Source organism: Panicum virgatum, chromosome 8N (assembly GCF_016808335.1).
Source record: "Panicum virgatum strain AP13 chromosome 8N, P.virgatum_v5, whole genome shotgun sequence".
Taxonomy (NCBI): domain Eukaryota; kingdom Viridiplantae; phylum Streptophyta; class Magnoliopsida; order Poales; family Poaceae; genus Panicum; species Panicum virgatum.
Genome location: NC_053152.1, coordinates 10325861 through 10345973, shown reverse-complemented (window position 1 = coordinate 10345973; position 20113 = coordinate 10325861). Strand labels below are relative to the sequence as shown.

General features: G+C 45.5%; 2 protein-coding genes across 8 annotated transcripts; both read right to left on the bottom strand.

Moving 5' to 3' along the window:
• Window positions 1-1981: 1981 nt before the first annotated feature.
• LOC120685563 lies at window positions 1982-5367 on the bottom strand. 7 transcript variants are annotated; one of them, XM_039967561.1, is made up of 3 exons: window positions 3271-5367; window positions 2618-2720; window positions 1982-2510 (listed from the first exon to the last, which is right to left on the bottom strand). In XM_039967561.1, exon 1 carries the CDS (start codon window positions 5210-5212, stop codon window positions 3380-3382), a length of 1833 nt encoding a protein of 610 aa, XP_039823495.1. In that variant the 5' UTR covers window positions 5213-5367; the 3' UTR covers window positions 1982-2510; window positions 2618-2720; window positions 3271-3379. The 7 variants fall into 7 exon arrangements, with proteins under 7 accessions (XP_039823495.1, XP_039823498.1, XP_039823496.1 ...); XM_039967564.1 differs by having other exon boundaries at window positions 2622-2720; XM_039967562.1 differs by having other exon boundaries at window positions 2626-2720.
• A 1633-nt stretch (window positions 5368-7000) lies between these two features.
• Window positions 7001-18932, bottom strand: LOC120685307 (la-related protein 6B-like). The gene is made up of 10 exons (XM_039967142.1): window positions 18287-18932; window positions 14653-14734; window positions 14291-14385; window positions 14015-14086; window positions 13820-13899; window positions 13609-13705; window positions 12624-12671; window positions 12478-12546; window positions 8166-8306; window positions 7001-7737 (listed from the first exon to the last, which is right to left on the bottom strand). The coding sequence occupies exons 1-10, from the start codon at window positions 18671-18673 to the stop codon at window positions 7372-7374; spliced, it is 1437 nt and encodes a 478-aa protein (XP_039823076.1). The 5' UTR covers window positions 18674-18932; the 3' UTR covers window positions 7001-7371.
• Window positions 18933-20113: the final 1181 nt, after the last annotated feature.

Sequence of the window (20113 nt, the reverse complement as noted above, 5' to 3'; positions counted from 1 at the left end):
AAACATAGGGAAAAAGCATCCAACAGAATCTAAAGGAAAAATTCCTATGACGTTTCATCAAGATGACCCTACTGGAAAGTATGTCTAACTATGTTATTGTGCTTCATAATTTGTTGCCGATGAATCTGTGCATTGAGCTTAAAGTCTCATCAATTTGAATAGTAGCACATGAGAACTTTAGAAACAATAATAATTAGAAGGGGATGAGAAGGGAAAGAAAGGAAGAAACAAGGAGAATATTTGAGAAAGGAATAAACCTAGTTTAATTAGAGTGAACTGCTGGAATCTTGTTTCATTAGCATTTGCGAAGGTTTCATATTTTCTTAAACTTTCCATTACTATGTTTTGAACTTCTGTAGTGTTTCACGTTTTACTCCATATAATTCCTAAAGCAAGGGAGGATAAGAGTCCGAGAGAACGGAAAGCAAACAGAGGGAGGAGATGAATCTGAGCGGCTGAGCCCTGAGCGGGAGCCGGGAGGCTGCCAATGAGCCGAGCTCGAGCGAGCCTGCCACCTAAAGCTGGAGGATCCCGCGAGCCGAGCTTGATCTAATCATGTTAGAGTCTACTCGCTCCGTCCCTAAATAATTGCATATCTAGAGTTTAAAATTTGTTCGACAAAAATGGCTACTTTAACCTAACTACCGTAAAAAAACAAGAGTACCCAGAGTCTTCTTAAAAAAAGATAGCAGTGTTCGGATCCTTCTCACAAAAGACAAGGGGTTGTAATTCCACACCATACATTGGTTTGCGTGCATGATCTCAGAATTGCATGTATTTTGGGATGGAAGGACTATTTGGAATGGAGTATTTTCATAAAAACTAAATAAATAGATTTTTTAGGAATGTTTTCTGATTTAGATGTTTGGAACAGAGAAAAACTGATTTCCATCTCTAAGGAAAAAGGGTTCTCTTCCTTCACAAAATATAGGGAAAAAACATCCAACAGAATCCAAAGAAAAAATTCCTATGATATTTCATAAAGATGGCCCTACTGGAAAGTAGGTCTAACTATGTTACTATGCTTCATGATTTATTGCCGACGAATCCGTGCATTGAGTCTAAAGTCTTGTCCATTTGAATAGTAAAACATGAGAGCTTTAGAAACAAGAATAATTAGAAGCGGATGAGAAGGGATATGATTATTGCGGGAGAAAGAAAGGAAGAAACAAGGAAAATATTTGAGAGAGGAATATATAAGAATTTATTCTCATATCTTAGCATGTAAACCTAGTTTAATTAGATTGAACTGCTAGAATCTTGTTTCATTAGCATTTGCGAAGGTTTCATATTTTCTTACGATCCAAACGACCTAAACTTTCCATTCCTGTGTTTTGAAATTCTATAGTTTTCCACGTTTTACTCCATATGATTCCTACATTTTTCACTGTTCCTATATTTTGCGTTTCTATGTTCAAAAGAGATCCTTAACTTTTATGAAGACCACGACATAATAACTTCACGACAGCAATATTGATTATAGATAAGGAGGTGCACATACAAAGCTAGTTCTAGTACAAATTTCATGGCATTGAATGTTATGCACATCAACAAATTTGCTGATATGACAAGATCACTACGAGGAGAGATAAGGGAGAGTTTTATGGATATAAGAGAAGTTTCATTCTCATAACAGTTATCCGGTTTGGTTACCAAGTTTATAGTCTTCCTAACAGTGCAATGAAACTATGAAACTATGCACTAAGATTGGTCTAAGAGACCAATTTAATTCGATAAATGAATGGAAAGAGAAGCATATTTGAATAATTAGGTTTATCCCCTCTATTTTTCTTTTGATAGTTTTATCTCCAAAATTGAATTATTCTATTTTGCTTGTCACGTACAAGTTGACATTTTGGGAATAGTACAGATGGTCGTTCGATTCCCGTGCAAAGTGAGTTCTCTTGAAGAAATATCTGTGTACGTATATGATAACATCGAAAACGATCGGTCCTGCTTAATGAGGTAATACAGTATGATATGAGTTTATTAAAATAACATTATTCACTTTATTAAAATATTGTACAATATGATATGAGTTTGGTAGAAATGTTATCCTAGTGGACAACCTTCTGCCTGCTAAATATAAATGATAATACAGTGCGCATCAAACATACCAATATAATTGAGATAAATGACAGGTCCAGTGTCACCAAGTCAACTGATTATGGCAATTGAGAAAGATATCTCAAATTTGTACGTTCGATCACTGAGACACGTTCATGTGTACGGATTTTTTTCAGCCACCAGAAACAGAGTAGGGCACAATGAGATTTAGAGTCATAGTGCTGCAGTGAGTAGCAACTTCCTCAAACTGACAGATAAATTGGAAGGAGCTAGATAATTTCAAAGAAGGAATTATAACCTGTCCATAGCCAACATCTACACCATAGAAATGCTGAAGTAAACAGTCGGTAAAGCCTCCAGTGGATGATCCCGAATCAAGGGCTATCTTTCCATCACAATCAATACCAAATACTTTGATAGCTGCCTCAAGCTTATGTCTCGCTCTGAATTTTTTTTTAAAAAAAGGATGATTGTAAGCTTCTGAAAGGAGTAGCTTTTGTACCTTTCAAAGCACAATGATTTATAATTGGCCAATTAATTAGAGCATCACCTACATACATATTTCGGGACTTCAGCGTTAATTTCAATGACTGACTTGTCAGATACTTTTGTTCCAGCTTTATTCACAACTCTTCCATCCATAATGACTTTACCTACAGAAACATAAACAGGTTCAATAAACAAGGATAATTTATGAAGTAGCTTTGTATAAAAAGTAAGATTCAAAAATGTAATATGTCTAAGTAATTTAGAAACTGCTTATGCAAATTAAATGCAGAAGTAACAGCATGAGAAACACAAAGAAGCATGTGACATATCATATTAGGGATGTCATGCAACTTTGAAATTTCAAACAACTAAATCCATAGAACATATCTAAGCAATCTACAAACCAATAGAAGTTAAATTCAGTAAATGTTACCAGCTGCATTCTACTATTTAACAGCAGAGTCAGCAAGTCTCAACAGCGAGAGTATCACAACCAGTAGCCCACAGTTATCACAGATTATGAGCTAATGCTTTTGAACAAAGTTCAGAAATAATAAAATAAACAGCTCTGCTATGCATGAAGCTCTCTGAATTATGACCAGTGGATTAAAAGGGACCACAAGTGGTTATTCCAGAAACAAATCTATCTACCAACATGATTTGCATGTAGTGCCAAAGAATGTAAAGCAAAACTTCAAATGCTGAAAAAGGCACATGGTTGAGGCAAACACAAACGCGTGTGTTTGCGATGGTTCTAGTAGTACAATTGGTACACAACATCTGAACAGAGAAACCCCCCGCTGCAGTTCAGAGTTCAGACATCTCATGACTCATACAAGTCATTCTTGTAGAAGAGAGTCCAGTCAGAATCATCGGATGAGACGAGCTCGAATCCTTCTGCTCTCATGGACTCGGCAATTGGGACTGGGTTTGAAGAGGCCTTGCTGCTGTCGTTGTTCAGTTCACCACCGACACAATTGAACTCAATAGAGCCAAAACCACATGCTTCCTGCGGGTTGCCACCTGTCTGAGAATTGGTACTGTCAGGCAAAGCCTCATCCTTGTGCGAAAGCACTGGTGAATCTTCATCATCAGATATCCATTTGCAGCAATCCAAGTCGCCAACATCAAACATTCTGCTAACAAGACCTTCTCGCCAGGAGATCCGAGTCTCTGACATGACCGGTTTCCTAAAACTCGTCTCCTTCCCCTTCAATTCTACGTCACGTGGAGACCTCTTAAAGAAGGACAAGTCTACTGATTCAAGAGACATTGGAGCTCCTGTAAATTGGAAGCTTAGCTCAGGCAACGGCGCAGGCAGCGCGCCATTTCCATCATAGTCATCATCCCCGGGCCTCGGGGACAAACTCATCATCTCAAAGCATTCCAGCACTGGGTCCATCATCTTCATCGGACGACTGCCTGTTCTTGTCAATCCAGACCGTGTTCCATTGCTGATACTTTCAGGCCATGACTCACCAGACATTGGTGTCAAATCCGCCGCCGAACAGCTGCGGTAGCTGCTGCCCAGACCCTTCTGGGCACACAAACTGTGTAATCTGGCAGAGGACTCCGACGCCCTCTTGACGATAAGCGAGAAGGGACTGATGCTATCTCCGCTGCTCGGCGTCTTCTGCACGGGGAGAAAACCTGAGGACGGCATCGTCCCGGACATGTCCGACGCTGGCGTGCCGAAGTCCAGCAGCCCGCCAAGCAGCGGCGAGCCTAACAGCCCCGTGCAGTCCGGGGAGAATCGCCAGAACGCGTCCTCCGAGGAGCACCTGGGCACGAAGATCTCGTCCTCGAGCAGGTCAGCCCCGCCCTCGTCGCGCGGGGACACCAGCCAGTTCATCGACGCCTCCTCGTCGCCGCCGCATTTCGTCGAGCACGTCCCGGCCTCGGCCCCCGACGGCGAGGACAGCCAGCGGATGGACGCGCGGGACGGCTCTGCGCCGAGGTCCTCGCCGGCCGGCCCACCCTCCCCCGCGATCGCCAGGATGCCCCGCGGGCGGCACTTGCGGCGGTCCCCGACGCCGGGCAGCACGTGGTGGCCCGCCGCGAAGCACGCCGGCGTCGCGGACCCGCACGCCGCCGCCGCCGCCACCTCGGGCGAGATCGACGCGTGGACCGGCGGCGTCGCGCCGGTCGGCGGCGTGGCCCCCGGGCCGGCCTTCTTCTGCTCCGGCGTCAGCGCCTCGAGCTGCTCCGGGCGCCGCCCCTTCGCCGGCCACTGCTTCTTCCCGGCGCCGGGCTCCGGCCCCCGCCTCCGCGGCTCTCGCTCCGCGCGGGTCCTCGACTCCTGGTCCGGGAGCCGGTCGGGCCTCCGGGCGGCGGGCTGAGGCTTGGGGTCCGGGCGCCTGGGGGTCCGCGGGGTGGAGGCGGACCTGGATCCCGACGCGGCGGAGGAGGGGAGGAAGAAGCGGAAGCACCCGGGGCGCTCGCGCGCGGCCGATGCGTCCCTGGAGTTGAGGTCCGAGAGCGGGCTGCGGCGGCGAGCGGTGCTCCCGGCCGCCGCCGCCGCCGCCGCCGCCTTGGGCTTGGGCGCCGTCGCGGGGGACGGGGGCCGGGAGGGGGAGGGCTTCCGGTTCCGGGGCCTGGAGGCGGAAGCGGAGGCGGATGGCCGCGGCACGGCGGCGGCGGGGGCGTAGGAGGGCATGGCGGTGGGGTACGGAGAAGCGGCGGCGGGTGGTCACGGGGTTGGGGTGGGTGGAGGCCGCCGCATCGGGGTTTGGACCGTGGGGAGGGGAGGGTGAGGTAGCCGTTGGAGGATGGATGGAATGGAAGGTGGTTTGAAAGGGGGCTCCTGCGTCAACCATGGATGGACAGGGACTGGGAGCATTCAGGGGCGGATCCTCCTCTGTAACGGTAATCGCGCCCACGGCAACGGACTGTAGGAGTGTCAGATTCAGAAACTCTCAGGCCATGGCTGTGTTTAGATGAGGTGAAAATGGGGAGAAAAAGTCACATCAGTCACTGTAGCACACTGTAGCACTTTTCATTTGTTTGTGGTAAATATTGTCCTACCATGACCTAATTAGGCTCAAAAGATTCGTCTCGCAACGTACATCAAAACTATGCAATTAGTTTTTTTATTTAAATACATTTAGTACTCCATGCATGGGTTATTTGCTATATTTAATGTTTCGATGTGATAGGAGATGTGATGGATGTGATGGAAAATTTGGAAATTTGGTGGGAACTAAACACACCCCATGTTTGGTTGGAGTGTGGAAAAATTTTGATGAGAGAGAAACGATGCTTTGACTACTAATTAGGGGTATTAAATAAAGTCTAATTACAAAATTACCTCCACAACTTGGCTCATTAGATTCGTCTCGAAAAGTTACACCCATTCCTAAAAAAGTTTTGCAAATAAACTTCGTTTAGTACTTCATGCATACATTCGTCTTTTTGTGCAAAAAATTTCGTGGATTCATCCAAACACGGCCTCAAGGGTGCAGAGGATCTTTTGCAGATTGATTATACAGGCTATATTAAAAGTGTTTGATTGTATTTTCTTTGCTTTTATAGCTATAGTTTAGAATATTTGACCGGATGTTTAGTTCACTGGTGAAAAGTTTTTGGACATCGGATGTTTGATCGGATGTCGGAAGAGATTTTTGGACATTAATAAAACTAATTTCATAACTAGCCTCGTTGAGACGAATCTTTTGAGCCTAATTAATCCGTCATTAGCATATGTGGGTTACTGTAGCACTTATAGATAATCATGGACTAATTAGGCTCAAAAGATTTGTCTCGCAAATTTATCGCAATCTGTGTAATTAGTTATTTTTATTATTATATTTAATATTTCATGCATGTGTCTAAATATTCAATGTGATAGATGAAAAGTATCTTGAGAGGTGTCATATGACATTTTTCATCTGTTCGTGGGGTCTTACTGATCTTACCTACCAACAACATTTGATGAATTGCGTTGGGAGAACTTTAGGATTTACCTGTTTTTTCCGTGCTTCAACTATTCTATTTGCATAGTTTGGGTTCTCTATTTCGAACACGTTATTATTATGTCTACATACGTAACAAAATACATATATAAAAAATAATATGTTATTAAAAACGGAGGGAGTAGACTTAGCTTAGGTCAAAATTAGACGGATAGAACTGAGTTAAGGATGTTCGCGAAAAAAGAAACTGAGTTAAGGATCAAAATTAGACCCTCAACTATGCTGCTGCCTAAATTTGGTACCGCAACTATGATTTGATTTTGGCACAGGCTCATTTTGGTAGCTGTAGAGTGGCATGGAACCCGTTTTTTTTTCTTTAAAGATAGCATTTTCTTTTCTAGAAAGCCTTTCATCTTTTCATGCCTAGAGTGTTTTCTTCTGTTGGCCTCAGTCAGGTGAATTGCCATGCTACGAAGCTTCAACTGAGCAGTTCTCACCGTTCACAAGTGACACCAACAAGATAAACCCCGAAATAGTATAAACAGAAATGATCGGTCTCCTGCTATCATTTATGTCACAAGACACCAAAAATACACAACCATTTTACAATGTTTAAATTCTTTTCCTCTTCTTTTATCATGAATCATTGCTTCTAAGTCTTACACCCAAAACTGCAGAAGGGGCAAAAAAAATGATCTTACAATGGCCGCACACGTACTAGTCGCAAACCAGTGCTCCGCAGGTTTTTGAAGTACACACAGCACATGCAAAAGCGTTATATGGTCCATCAATTAGAAAGCCAACCTCCACGGACAGACTTCTAAAAGGCAAGTCTCTCACCATATCTATCAACATGGCAAACAACAATCCATGCTTCTCGTCTCCCAATTTGTGTGATTCAAATTCAAGGTTCAGGTTCAGAAGCGGACACGCTGGGCACTGATGGTTGCGGCTTCCCTCTGCCCATGGTGAACCCGCGCGTGCCATCAGGCATGCGAGGGCCTGGAGGCTGTTTGTTAGCTGTTGACGGTTGTTGTGGCTGCGGTTGTGTCTGCTGCTCATTCTTGTCTGGGTGGGCAGATGGTGGGGTTCCAACCGGATGGGCAACGCTACGGTTGTTACTGTGTTGACTGCTGCTTCGGTGCTGTTGCTGCTGATTGTGGTACTGTTGATTGTTGTTATATTGGTGGTAACCACGCCCTCGGCCTCTGCCACCACGGCCACGGCCTTTGCCTCGTCCTCTTCCCATATCTCCAATGCCATCCTCGGTCTGTACAAAATCGAAATGTTATCAGGTCTGTTGTCACACTAATAAAAATCCACATACAAATTAAACCTTGTACAGTGCCATATTGCTGACTCTAAAGCAACTAATAAGCCAAGGTGTAGTGACAAGCAGGGATTAAAAAACAGCTCTAACCAGCTAGTGTAGACAGATGTGATATTCCACATGTACAAAACTGGTAAGCAGTAATAGAGGTTCAGTTTTTTTCCCTTTTCTTTTTGCATCAGGCTTTTCAGTCCTTCGTAAAAAAAAACAAGTATTCTCTTTTCTGCTCAAATATAACAGTTGAACACTAAATATTGGCATTGCACATACTACCCATATTTCAAAATATGCTGCCAAAGGCAGATTTTTTATTCTTTTTTCCTCCTCCACTAATAGAATGAATGAAACTGGAATGTAAAAGGAAGTACCATGTGTTCTACAGCTGCATCTGACAGTTGAGGTGCTTCTTCTAAATGTTTGTCATTTCGTTGATCAGAGGTGGAGACATTCTCCTCTTCACCATAACCATCAGCTTCATGACCACTCTTTCTCCCTTTACCTCCCTTCGTCTGTACCCCAAAGAGCAATCAACAATAATCAATAAATTAGAGCTGAGACAAATGTTTTCTAGTAAAAATAATTTAAAAACTACTGCTGACATGATTGAACCGGAATATACAAACAAGTTTAAAATTGCATAGTTAACAAACACTAAACTTGAATTGATTTCAACTTCTGATAATAGTTCACAAATATTTTCCTACAGCGGGAATTCTTTCTCACAGTTCAGTGTTTGAAATGTGATGTATTGTGATTAAACAATTTTGATGCATAAGCTTGTCCTGAAGAATACTTCCTCCTCTGTCCACCCTTTGTCGGTGTTAGTGTATGGATTTATTTTCTTATGTTAGTAGCTTTTATTCCTTCCTAATAAAATGACAGGGAAAGCTTATATAGAAGTTCAAGTACATCAATCTAATAAATTATATCCAGTAAAAAGTGGAGAAAAGACTCTGGTCATTTCTGACACTGACATGAATTCCATTCTGCAAAAAATGAACTGCATACACTGTTAGAGTATATTGGGATATCTCCAGATATGGTAGATTAGGATTTGTAATCCCGGCTTGCCTTATCTCTAAGGGAGGCTTCTTGCCCCCTAAGCAATGTACTCCTATATAATCCGCCCATGAGGCTCAGCAATATATCCATCCATTACACCAATTCCATCTTCCTACATGGTATCACGAGTTTAGGGTTTGAGATCCTAGGCAACCTTCCGCTGCCCTAACCCTAGCGCCGCCGGCGCCCCTCCTCTCACGCCGCCGCCACCCCCCCTGTTTCCCACGGCGCCCCTCCAGGGCGCCCCCTCGCCGGCCTTCTAGCGCGCCCCCGGGGAGGTGGTCGCCCATGATCTCCGCCGGGGACAGCGCCCTCCATCGTGGCGGATCGAGTTAATCCGCCGCCTTTAGAGTCTCCGGCAGCAGCACATCGTCACGTACCTCGCCATCCGCCAAGGAAACCGTCGACGGCGACCTCGACCAGCGTTGCCGTGGTGGTAGCTGCGGTCAACTGCGGCGCACGCGTCCTTCCCTCTGCCGTGGTGGCAGATCGGCTTCCGCGCGCGCCCTCCACCAGTCGTCGACAGGTCCCGTGGCGGCGCCGACCCTCCATCCCGTCGATCCCGGCGGGGATCCGCCCGCCTCGGCATCTGCAGCCCCTCCAGGCGTGGAGCCACCCGGCACCAACCTGGCGGACTCCGCTTGCGCCCGACGGTTACCGTGCCGCTCGCCACCGTCGCCGCCCGGGACCCGCGACCCCGACCGCCAGACGCCTCCGCCACCCCGGTGCAGATCCCTGCCGCCCAATCCATCGCCGTCGGTGGGCGCCTATCCATCGAGCCTCTGCCTTCTCTCCTCTGTTTCGGTCTCGCTGACCGACGGGTGAGAGAATGACAGATATAGGTGGGGTGAGGTGCCTGTGCTATGCGCCCCCGGAGGTCCTACACAAGATGCTGCTGGTGATCTGTTTTTGGTTAATTTCTCTGATTTTTTACTCGATCACTGATCGAGATTGCGTCGCCCACCGCCCGTTGACCGCATGCCTCTTCTTCGACATCGTCATCGGCCGTTCTTCTTCAACACCCGTGTCGCCCGGGCTGGCGTGCGGTGCGCGTCGGTGCACACCACGCACAGCGCCGCCAGGCCCCTCTGCGACACGGTCTCCAAGCCGATCGTCCCCGACTTCTCCGCCATGTTTCCGATCTGCGCGGCATCGTCGTTCGTCGTCTCGTGTGTGCACCCTCGGTCTGATCCTCCGATCAACATACACGCACGGATCTGGGACGGGTGTTCTCAGTACGCGTGCATCTTCCCCGAGCATGGAGGGCTCCCACTGTGTCGTCTCTTCGAGCAGCAGCGGTTCCACACGTGGTCTCCTCGATCGTTGCATCTACACCGCCGCCGACCACGTCCACGACTTCGTCAACGTCGTCTTCTTCGACCGCGACTCCGACATCGTCAGTGACTACGTCAGTGCGCGCTTGCGCGCGCATGGTCTTCATCAGGCTATTCGAGTTCTTCGCCGTCTTCTTCGAGCTCCGCCGCCGCGTCATTCGGATAACCGGGCCTTGCACCAGATCATCCGGGTTCACCTCTTCGCTTCGTCCAGCACCACCTCGTCGCCAGCGTCGCCGTCTCGCTCTACCCCTTCATCTACTCCGACAACTGCGGGCTGCATCGACATCTTCTACCCCGCCATTCTGCACCTGCGACCATCGTGGAGGCCTTCTCTGCTGGTCCCTCAGACGACAGCGCCTGGTGGTGCACCCTCCCTCGCATGTCCGGTATTGGTAACACCGGTGCGTTTTCGGGCCTGGCAAACCCGGGAATGTCTCGCACGTCGGCTCCTGACTGCATCGACTTCGGCATCGACCCCCCCTCTTCGACTGCCTCGACTCGTCGCCGTCTTTGTCTCCGGTGTCTTCTTCGTCATGCCTTCACCATGGCACCTCCTCGTGCGCCCGCAGCTTCATGTGCGGCTCTTTACCCTCGGCAACCTCGACAGCTCCATGTCGACCACGGCTATCCTATGTATGACATCTTCGACCGCGGCTACTCGTCCTCATGCTCGGCTACCTCGACATCGGCACAAAGGGCTACCGCCTTGCTTGAGCAGCCTCCAGCCTCAGCATCCGCGACGCATCGGCCGCTTCGACTGGGGGGATGTCAGCTCGTTGGCTTTCAGCTTTCGGCTTCTTGTCCCTCTCCAGTCGCACCGTCTGCGCCGCTCCCACTGTGACTGCGGGGGGATGTTAGAGTATATTGGGATATCTCCAGATATGGTAGATTAGGATTTGTAATCCCGGCTTGCCTTATCTCTAAGGGAGGCTTCTTGCCCCCTAAGCCTATATAATCCGCCCATGAGGCTCAGCAATATATCCATCCATTACACCAATTCCATCTTCCTACATACACAAAGATCGTGACAAACAACTCCCTTTTGAATTCATTTCACTCAAGGACTCAAGTATGTAAATAAAAAGTGCTCCCTAAATGCACTTTACAGTAGACCCAACTAAACTATATTGGTACGAGGATAATAAGAAATGAAATCAATGAATGTATCCATGTGGCTTTAAGCTTTATGCATCTTCCTATGATATAAACATAGTGGTACAAATGATTTACAGAACAAAGGAAATTTGTGCTATAATGCTATGCACAGTTATTTCAATTACAATTAACATAGTGACACAGCAAAATGTATATATCATGAACTGCAGGAGCTACTACTAAGAAGTTTATCCTGTGTTGCAGATTTATTGAAAAATGTTGAATATATTTGAGTGTCATACTTTGATTTTTCATTTTTAGATGGTATCCAAATAAATATACAACATTAAGTTTTAAAATGTGATATTTAAGAAGTAAATCTTCAAAAACTTGATCAGTTTTCTTTTCAAATTACTATGATGAAATTCCATTCCTTTGAAGAAATTTATAAATCTCAAACTAAAATTCGGTTGGATTCTGAATATCAAATGTTTATAATGAATTTCATTCATTTGGAGGAATTTGGAAGTTGTCACCTCACAATAAATTCTATATGATTTTATAATTCGACACAGTATTCAACATTAAAACTCAACTATCTGGATAGAGTTCATAAGCTTCAACACTTTGATATAAATATTTATTTCATGCCAGAGCAAATAAATAGTTTCCAAAAAATATAAAATCAATATAGTTGATAATAGTCACAAGAAGCAATGGTTTTCAAATACGGTTATCAGAAAATTAATCTAAGTTGACATGACTTCTAAGCATAAAGTATGCTGATTAGGTATTAAACAAGTCAAAAGATTGCTTATTGTTGCATGTGATCACAACATACAAAATCACTGAAACTATAGCACATAAGTTCATGAGAACATTTTCCCTATGAGTCTGGTCCTAGCTTTGCCTTGAAGTTGTTGAGTGGCTTCTATTGCAGTAAAATGTAGATCCAAAAGCAACCTGTTTCTGGAAGCATCTATAAGGCTTCGAAACTGCTATACTGCTATGCGTAACATTGGCTATATAGAAAAAGGAAAACCCCTCGTGCATATGCTACTTTTGTAAATGCCATCTTGAGGTACTATTGCAAGCTCCTATTGTCTTGGTGTACGTATATGTATTTGAACACCAATGCAACACTAAACCATCTCATGTGCAGTTGGTAAAGTGAACAGATAGTTACCATGCAAGCGCTCAACAACCGTACTCTGAGCCCACTTCTCCAGTTCCTCTCATCATTAAGTTCCACAATCTGTACCACACGAAGCAATATAAGATAATGCATGTAAAAGAGACAATTGTACTAAAAAATGAGATAAATATGCATACCGCTCTTGCAGCATCTTCCGTAGTATCATACTCAACAAAAGCATGCAGCTGCCATTGAGGGGGAAAATATTATTTTGGTAGGACATAAATGAGCAAAAGTTGCATCTCCATATGACAAAGACTGATGAAAAGTGAGAGATAAGAAATATAATGTTCTATCCCTTGTCAGAAGTAAGCCTTACACTTCAGTAACACTGAGAAAATGATGTGAATGTATATTTCCTAAGGAACCAAATGGAAGTTTCATCATAATTTTCCAGGTTTTGAATTTTTTTGGGTTTGTTTGGTACAGTGGTTCTCTATTCCACGTAATACAATGACTAGCATTTCTCCCAGTTACAGAAATAAGAAATAACATCAGAATCTAAAATACTGATGAAGCAATACAGCACACAAACTAAGATTTCATTTATGTTCCCATTCCGATATGTGTTGTCACCTGTAGGATGGGAGCTTGGTTTAGGCGCAAATGTAACAAAAAACTAACCCAAGCCGTGGATTCGGTATTGTAATCAGACCGTTCTTTCTTTCTATTAATATACAACGGCGCACAGTTCTCCTGCGCGTTCGAGAAAAAAAAGGATGGGATCTTGGTTTCCAAATTTCCAACAGCTTGCTTAAACTATGAAAACCATAAAGAAAAGGTTGTGACTCGAATGCAAGGGCAAGTTGTAGTGGAGCTACACCATTAAGGCATTCCAAAATCCCATTAAGATGTTCAATATAAATAGAAGCATTACCACTGTCTTTCCACTATCCTAGGATGCAGGATTCAGGGAAGATTCAATGCGCAGAGTAGATATTTACTAATAGCACTAAATTCAGTTCTTAATAAGTATCCAAAACAGGAAGAGCAATTATTTTGTTGGCGAAAACCACATCTGGTTTCGATTCAATGGACACCATCAGAAACATTTATTTAGAGTAAGTAACTAAGTATTAGAATTCGATTTCCAGCTTGGCAGATCTGTTAGTAAGCAATTACCTTGTTGGCAAAAAGCATATCTAGCTTGGCAGATCTGTTAGTAGCTGGACCAGTACCATTCGGGGTCTGAGGGTAGCAAGTCCTAATTGTCCTCACACTTGAACATGGCAAAACATAAATAAATAAATTAGAAATGAAGAATATGGTTCTTCAATTTTTCATGACTGGAACGTAAGTGGTGCACTTTACATAGACCTAGACTAATCTTTACCTGCCAACTGCTGAAAAGAGCCTCATTAGATTCTGGTAACAATGATCATCTGGAAGATTTTCTGCAACGACAATTCGGGCCTAAAACATAGAAGAGGTGTTCCTTATCTCACATTCTACCATAGATTCTATATCTAGAGAATACAATAGAATTAATGTAGTAGTGCCATTCAATGTACGATGAGTTTCAAATCACCTGAAGTTCTTCTAAATCTGATTCTGTAAATGGCTGCTCGCGTTTTACTCTTGTTCCATCATCGCTGACAACCTGAATATATGTCCAAATAATTTAAATATTGTTGTGGATATAATTAAGCATCAATTTGAAAGGAAACATAAGCAACAGAGAGTGTACTGTGTATGATGTCATTAATCAGCCTACGACCAATTAAGTATTCAGCAATCTAAGAAACTTCAGAACAATGTCTTGTCTATGCTATGTAACTATCAATTGGACTATCATCGAACTCACAAGTTTTGATGAAGTCCGAAGAGCAGAAGCAAGCATGGAATTACTTTGAACCAAAGCCTTGATTTTCTTAAAGCCAGCAACAACTGATATTGGCACTGCATTGGGTGAGAAAGCAAGTCAGTATTTTAGATAAAAACCTTATGTCCATATTCACTTGGAAGACTACTTTGACTCTCACCATCACCTTACAGTAGCAAGACCTTAGACATGACTAGGTTTCTAATGATGGAAAGAAAGCTATAGTATATATTAAGTAGCCAACATTTTCTTTTAAAGATCGTAAATCCAAAATCTGGTATCGATTTGACACTACATATTCCAAATTTCAATGAAATAGCTTCAGAAGCAAGCATACGACTCACCATATCCTTCAGGGTCCTTTGAAATAAACCTCATCAAATGTTCAGTAGTGGCCAGGTTTATATCACTGAAATAATATTCCACCTACAAGGTCACACTTCATGAATTTAGAAAATATTCCATCAACTGGATTTTCTAGATCACTAGCAGTCACAAGGCTCTAGATCTCAGATCAAACAAATAAAAAAAATCATCACTCCCTGAACTTGAACAGAAAATGAAGCACTGACAGACTGAAACTGGAGAGTGAAAGCAAGAGATTGCGAGGAATAGTAGATTGATTAATTGAGAGACAATACATTTACATATATAGGGGAGGAGGATTGTGAGGCAAAAAGAAACCTGCAGGATCTGGACTCCTCCCCGCATCCCTCTCTAACCGAACATACTATACATGGGCTGACCAGCTCTTAGCCAGGCTCTTGGCCATACAAACACAGGACACTTTCTAACAGAGAGCACCAATGATTGAACAAGCAAAAGAACAACAACTTCAACTTAGTTATAGCCAACTAATTACGCATTAAGAACCTATTTAATTGACATGATCGTACCCAAGAAATTCCCAGTATCATTACATTGCATTTCATAAAACAATCATTTGCTAAAGTAAGGATGCCAACAACTTTCTCTATTCAATTTAAGCTGCCAAGATGACTGCCAGAATGTTTTTACAGCAGAATTAGTGCATTACAAGAGCAGTTTGCATATGAGAAATGCTACAGCAAAAAAGATAGGAGTACTATACGGCACAAAATGGGGCTTTGAACCAAATTCAGCAAAGCAGTAGCATCCAAAAAGTCTAATCTATCACCTGGAACATAATAGCATAGAGTAGTCACACATCACAAGCAATCAGTACTCCTATATGTTCAGAATTTGGACTTAATAGAAGACGGACACCATATCCAGCTCTCACTCTCTCAGCAGCATGGGATGCATTAGGTTCTAATGGGAGCAGATGCCACAACTACAGAGCATACTCTAAAACAAGGATGTCAACTTGTTTTGCCACTAACATACTTCTAAAGGAATAAAAACATCTATCCTCTAGATGTCACAGGCCTGGGCTGGCAGGTCGTGGTCCGGCTCAGACAACCTGACCGCCCAAGAAGCTCTTTCCCTTTTTTCTTCCATCAGGTCAGCCCTGCTGAATCTTGTGTTGGTTTCGGAAAGCTGAAATTGTTAGCAATTTAAAGTTAGGGGAGTTGAGATTATTTAGAAAACAGCACGTCCAATCTATAGTTATTCCACCTATCAGTTACTTGGGAGCCAAGTTGGGTCTTGCTATATAATGACAGGTGATGCACCCTTTCTGGATCAAGCAAGAAAAAGACACAAGAGGTTACATGTCAAATGTTATCCGATGCTACTTTCCTTCCCGTTCTGTAACCCCCTTTGCCTATTCCCTAGTACTATCACCTCCCATCCTGGTGCACACCATCACCACCTACCATTGCTGGTGACAAGGGTCCCTGGCAGCAACTTCCACTGCACTTCCAATGCCTCACCCATTCACCACATTTAGCTACAGTCTTGGTCACACCCCACCCACCAATTATTAGGGAACCACGACATTTTTTTTCACCATCATTATTACTCAACAGAAGGATGTTATCCAGCTGCTTAACCCATCAAAATGTAATACATCCTTATACAGATAATTAAATTTGAGAAGTTACATTGCTTGCAGATCCATTCCATTGGGAGTGATGCAATCCTTCTCAAATACTCCCTCCATTCATCTATGCAAGGCCTATTTTTGCTTGGCTCATAGACCAAGGGAAGCACTCCCGTCATTAGTTTTCTTGGGGAAAAAACAACCAGCGTTTATTGCGGATTCGATTACTCTCTGCATGTGGTTTCACTCCCGAGGCATGCATGCAATGAATTACTGCCGCACCGATTCCCGAAGCGTCATTCCTAAGGAAAAACCAAAATAGGCCTTGCATATCTGGATTTTTCAGATTTCCTAATGGGCCTTGGATAATTGGATGGAAGGAGTAAACACTTGTACAGCACTGAAGAGTACAAAGCTCCGACAGTTATCTTGCTACAGCTAAAAGTAGACAGCTCAACCATTCACCTTCTCATTCAATTGACAAGTTAGATTGTTAGCACCTCCATTCCACCTCAATTAAACAACATGTGCACCACGCAGCTCATACACAAGCATTACAACAAGCCTACAACTAAGAGCATGCAGCTCAATCTGGACAATGCTTGCCTTTTTCTGTATCAACCAAATGCATCAAGAGTGACTTAACAGTTCCGGTATCCCAGAGGTTAGAAGATGTACCAAATTACATTACTAATGTGATTACGCATATGGTACTGGGCCAAACATCAATCGACAGAGAGAAGCAGAGCATCTAAAGTGGGCTAACGAGAATAGCTTCTATACTAGAAAATCCCAAATTGAGCAAGTTCCGTTCCTGATCTAGTGATCCAATTGGGCCTATCAAGAATTCAAATTTAATAGCACATATACACCATATCCACCTCTCAGCAGCATGTGATGCATTAGGTTCTAATGGAAAGTAGATACCACAACTGCAGAGCATACTCTAAAACATGGATGTCAACTTGTTTTGTCACTAACATGCTTTTCAAGGAATGAAAAAATCCACTGGATGTCACAGGCCTGGGCTACATGGAGCTGGCAGGCCATGGGCCAGTTCAGCCCAGCTGACCCAGAGGCACCACCCAGCCATATCAGGATAGCTACCCCCACCATAAGGGGCATGAGTGCCGTTTCCTTTTTCGTCAAGTCAGCCCTGCTGACAGGTTGAGTTGGTTTAGGTAAAGGCCAGTCCAATCTATAAGGATTCCATCTATTTGTTACTTGAGAACCAAGTTGCGACTCTCAATCTAATATAAGATGGTGCACCCATTTTCGATCAAGCAAAACAAATGCAAAAGAGGGTCAGTCTCATCTGATGCTACTTTCCTCCCTTTCAATCGCCGCCTTGGCCCACAACCAACTCCCTTCCCTGTTCTCACCACCAACCATTGCCGGTGACAACAAGTCGCTGGCAACTTCTTCCACCACCTCACCCATTCACCACATTTAGCTACAATCTTCAGCACATCCCGGCCACCACTATAACCCCTGACCCTGGACCTTCAAGAATCAATCCATTATCAAATACTAGGGAACCATTATCAAATATTAGGGAACCACACCAATATTTCGTCCATTGTTGCTACTCACAGGAAGGATCAGTTATCTGTTATCTATAACGCACGCAACATTCTCCTTCTCAATCAATTGACAAGTTAGACTGGTAGCAGCTCCATTCAACCTCAATTAAACAACACGTGCACTTTCTAGCTCGTAAGCAGCCGTTGCTACAAGCCCACAACTGAGAGCATGCAGCTCAACCCGAACAATGCTTGCCTTTTTATCCAACCCAAATGCATCTAAAGTTTCCCGCGTCTACTAGAAGATGTTGCAATCTATTCCCGATGTAATTGAGCCTATGGAACCGGGCAGCTGATAGAGCGACAGCAAGGAACATCCAAAGCGGGTTAAACAGCATACAGCTTCTGTAAGATTAGAAAATTCGCATATTGAGCTAATTCCGTTCCTGATCTAGCGACAGAGAGGAACTACGGAGAAGAGCATCCGCCCACCTGCTTCCTGATCTTGTGCACCGGGTCGTCGAAGCTCCCGTCCCTCGCCGGTAGCTCGGCCTCGGCCTCGTGCTCCGCCGCGGCAGGGGCGGGGGGACCGAACCTGGCACCGGGGGCGGCACCGGCAACCGCCGCGTAGTACTCGAACGGCGGCGGCGGGGGCGGCGGGGGCCCCGCGACGAAGAACGCCGCGGGGGGAGGCGGCGGGAACAGGCGCACCACCGCCTGCGGCGGGGGCGGGGGCGGGGGCGGGGTCCCCGCTGCCGCGGCGCGCGGCACGAACTCCGCCGCCTGCGCGTTGAGGCGGCTGGCGGAGCCGCTCCGCGGGAGGCCCCCCGCCGCCCGCTCCTCCGCCTCCGGCGCCGGCCCCGGACCCGCGGGCTCCATCGGGGGGCCTAGGGTTTCCGCGCCGGCAGCGAAGCAGCACCTGCAGCGGCGGTGGTAGCTAGGAGCAAGCAGCGAGCGATAGATAGATAGATACAGCGGGGAGCAGGGCGGCGCGACGGGAGGGGTCAGCTGGTTAGGGTAGCGGGCGGGCGGGCGCGGCGGAGAAAGGGCCGGTTTCTCGAAGCTCGCGGGCGCCGGCGAGGCCGCGGATTTATAGGCGCGCGCTCCTTTTCGCTCCAGCTCCACCAGGGGGATCGGGCTTGGTCGGCGCTGCGGCGCTCCGCCTCCTCCGATCGGAGCGGGGAGGGGAGTGGACAGCCCGGAGGCCGCGTGGACCCGGCGTATGGGTGCGATGGGTCTGTCCGCTGGCTGCTGTTGTGTTGGCTGTGGGTTGCAGCCCGCGGTGTATGGGCGCGGTGTACGGAGAAGCAGGTGGTGGGAGGGTAGTAGTGAAGTTGACTAGGCTAGGGTGTGGGGCCCGGAGGGGAGTGAGAGGTGGCAGCAGCAGGATGGGATCGAGGCCGACCGCACCCGTGGCTGTCGAGTCCGTACGTTATGATGCGTGCCGCGTGGCGCTATTTGCTTCCCCCTCCCGCTAGTGACCTGCAAATGGTAGAAGTTTGGGAGATTTGTATTAGAGCACGGCTAGTGGTTTTAGCGGATGCTGGCACAACGAGGTGCCATGCCACTTTTAAATTCTTGAAGAAGTTATTTCATATAATAGATTGGTGTAGAGGTTGACTACAAGAGTTAATGCTTGCATGTCTTAGTAGCGAATGGGAGAGAAGGAGCTGCTGGCTTAGTCGCATGCAACAGGCTGGGAGGGAGCCTTTTCTCAGTTCTGCTGGTTCAAGCGAGCGTCTCGCCAATCGCCCATCCTACTCTCTCTCAGTCTTTCTCTTTCCTCCACCTCAGATTTAGATGACGTGGTCGTTCATTTCGCCGGCTGACTGTGCTTCACTATACTTGCTCTCAGGGCTAAGATTAGGGTTTAGAGGTGGATGTAAAATCTATGATTGGTGAGAAATTTCAGAATTGCCGAATGGGTATATCGAGGGGTGAAGTTGCAGAGATGGTTAGGACTACAGTAGTGGCATGTGGCGAGTAAGGGCGGTAAAGAAGAAGGTAAAAGACAAGACAGAAAATGGAGAAAGCAAAACGGTAGAAACAAGACGATGAAGTTGGTGATATGAATTGGACTTGTACCATGAGAAGTTGTATGCTTGGTTTGTTTGATATGGTTCTTGTAGCTAAAGTTTGTAAAATGGTTTTTTCAAATTTAAAACAAAAGTATAATGACTCAGCAAAATATCCTTCATTTATTTACAACTCTACCTATTTACAACTCTACCTCCACAAATTCTGTCCGGAGCGGGAGGGGAGTAGACGGTCCGGAGGCCGCGTGGACCCGGCGTATGGGTCTGTGTCTGTCCGCTGGCT

Excerpts from the sequence above, each read along its gene's own strand:
- LOC120685563 (XM_039967561.1), bottom strand. The coding sequence starts at position 5,212 with ATGCCCTCCTACGCCCCCGCCGCCGCCGTGCCGCGGCCATCCGCCTCC.
- LOC120685307 (XM_039967142.1), bottom strand. The coding sequence starts at position 18,673 with ATGGAGCCCGCGGGTCCGGGGCCGGCGCCGGAGGCGGAGGAGCGGGCG. Across the intron at positions 14,735-18,286 it reads TGCACAAGATCAGGAAGCAG|GTGGAATATTATTTCAGTGA; the intron begins GTGGGCGGATGC and ends GTGACCTTGTAG. Across the intron at positions 14,087-14,290 it reads TTCGGACTTCATCAAAACTT|GTTGTCAGCGATGATGGAAC; the intron begins GTGAGTTCGATG and ends ACATATATTCAG.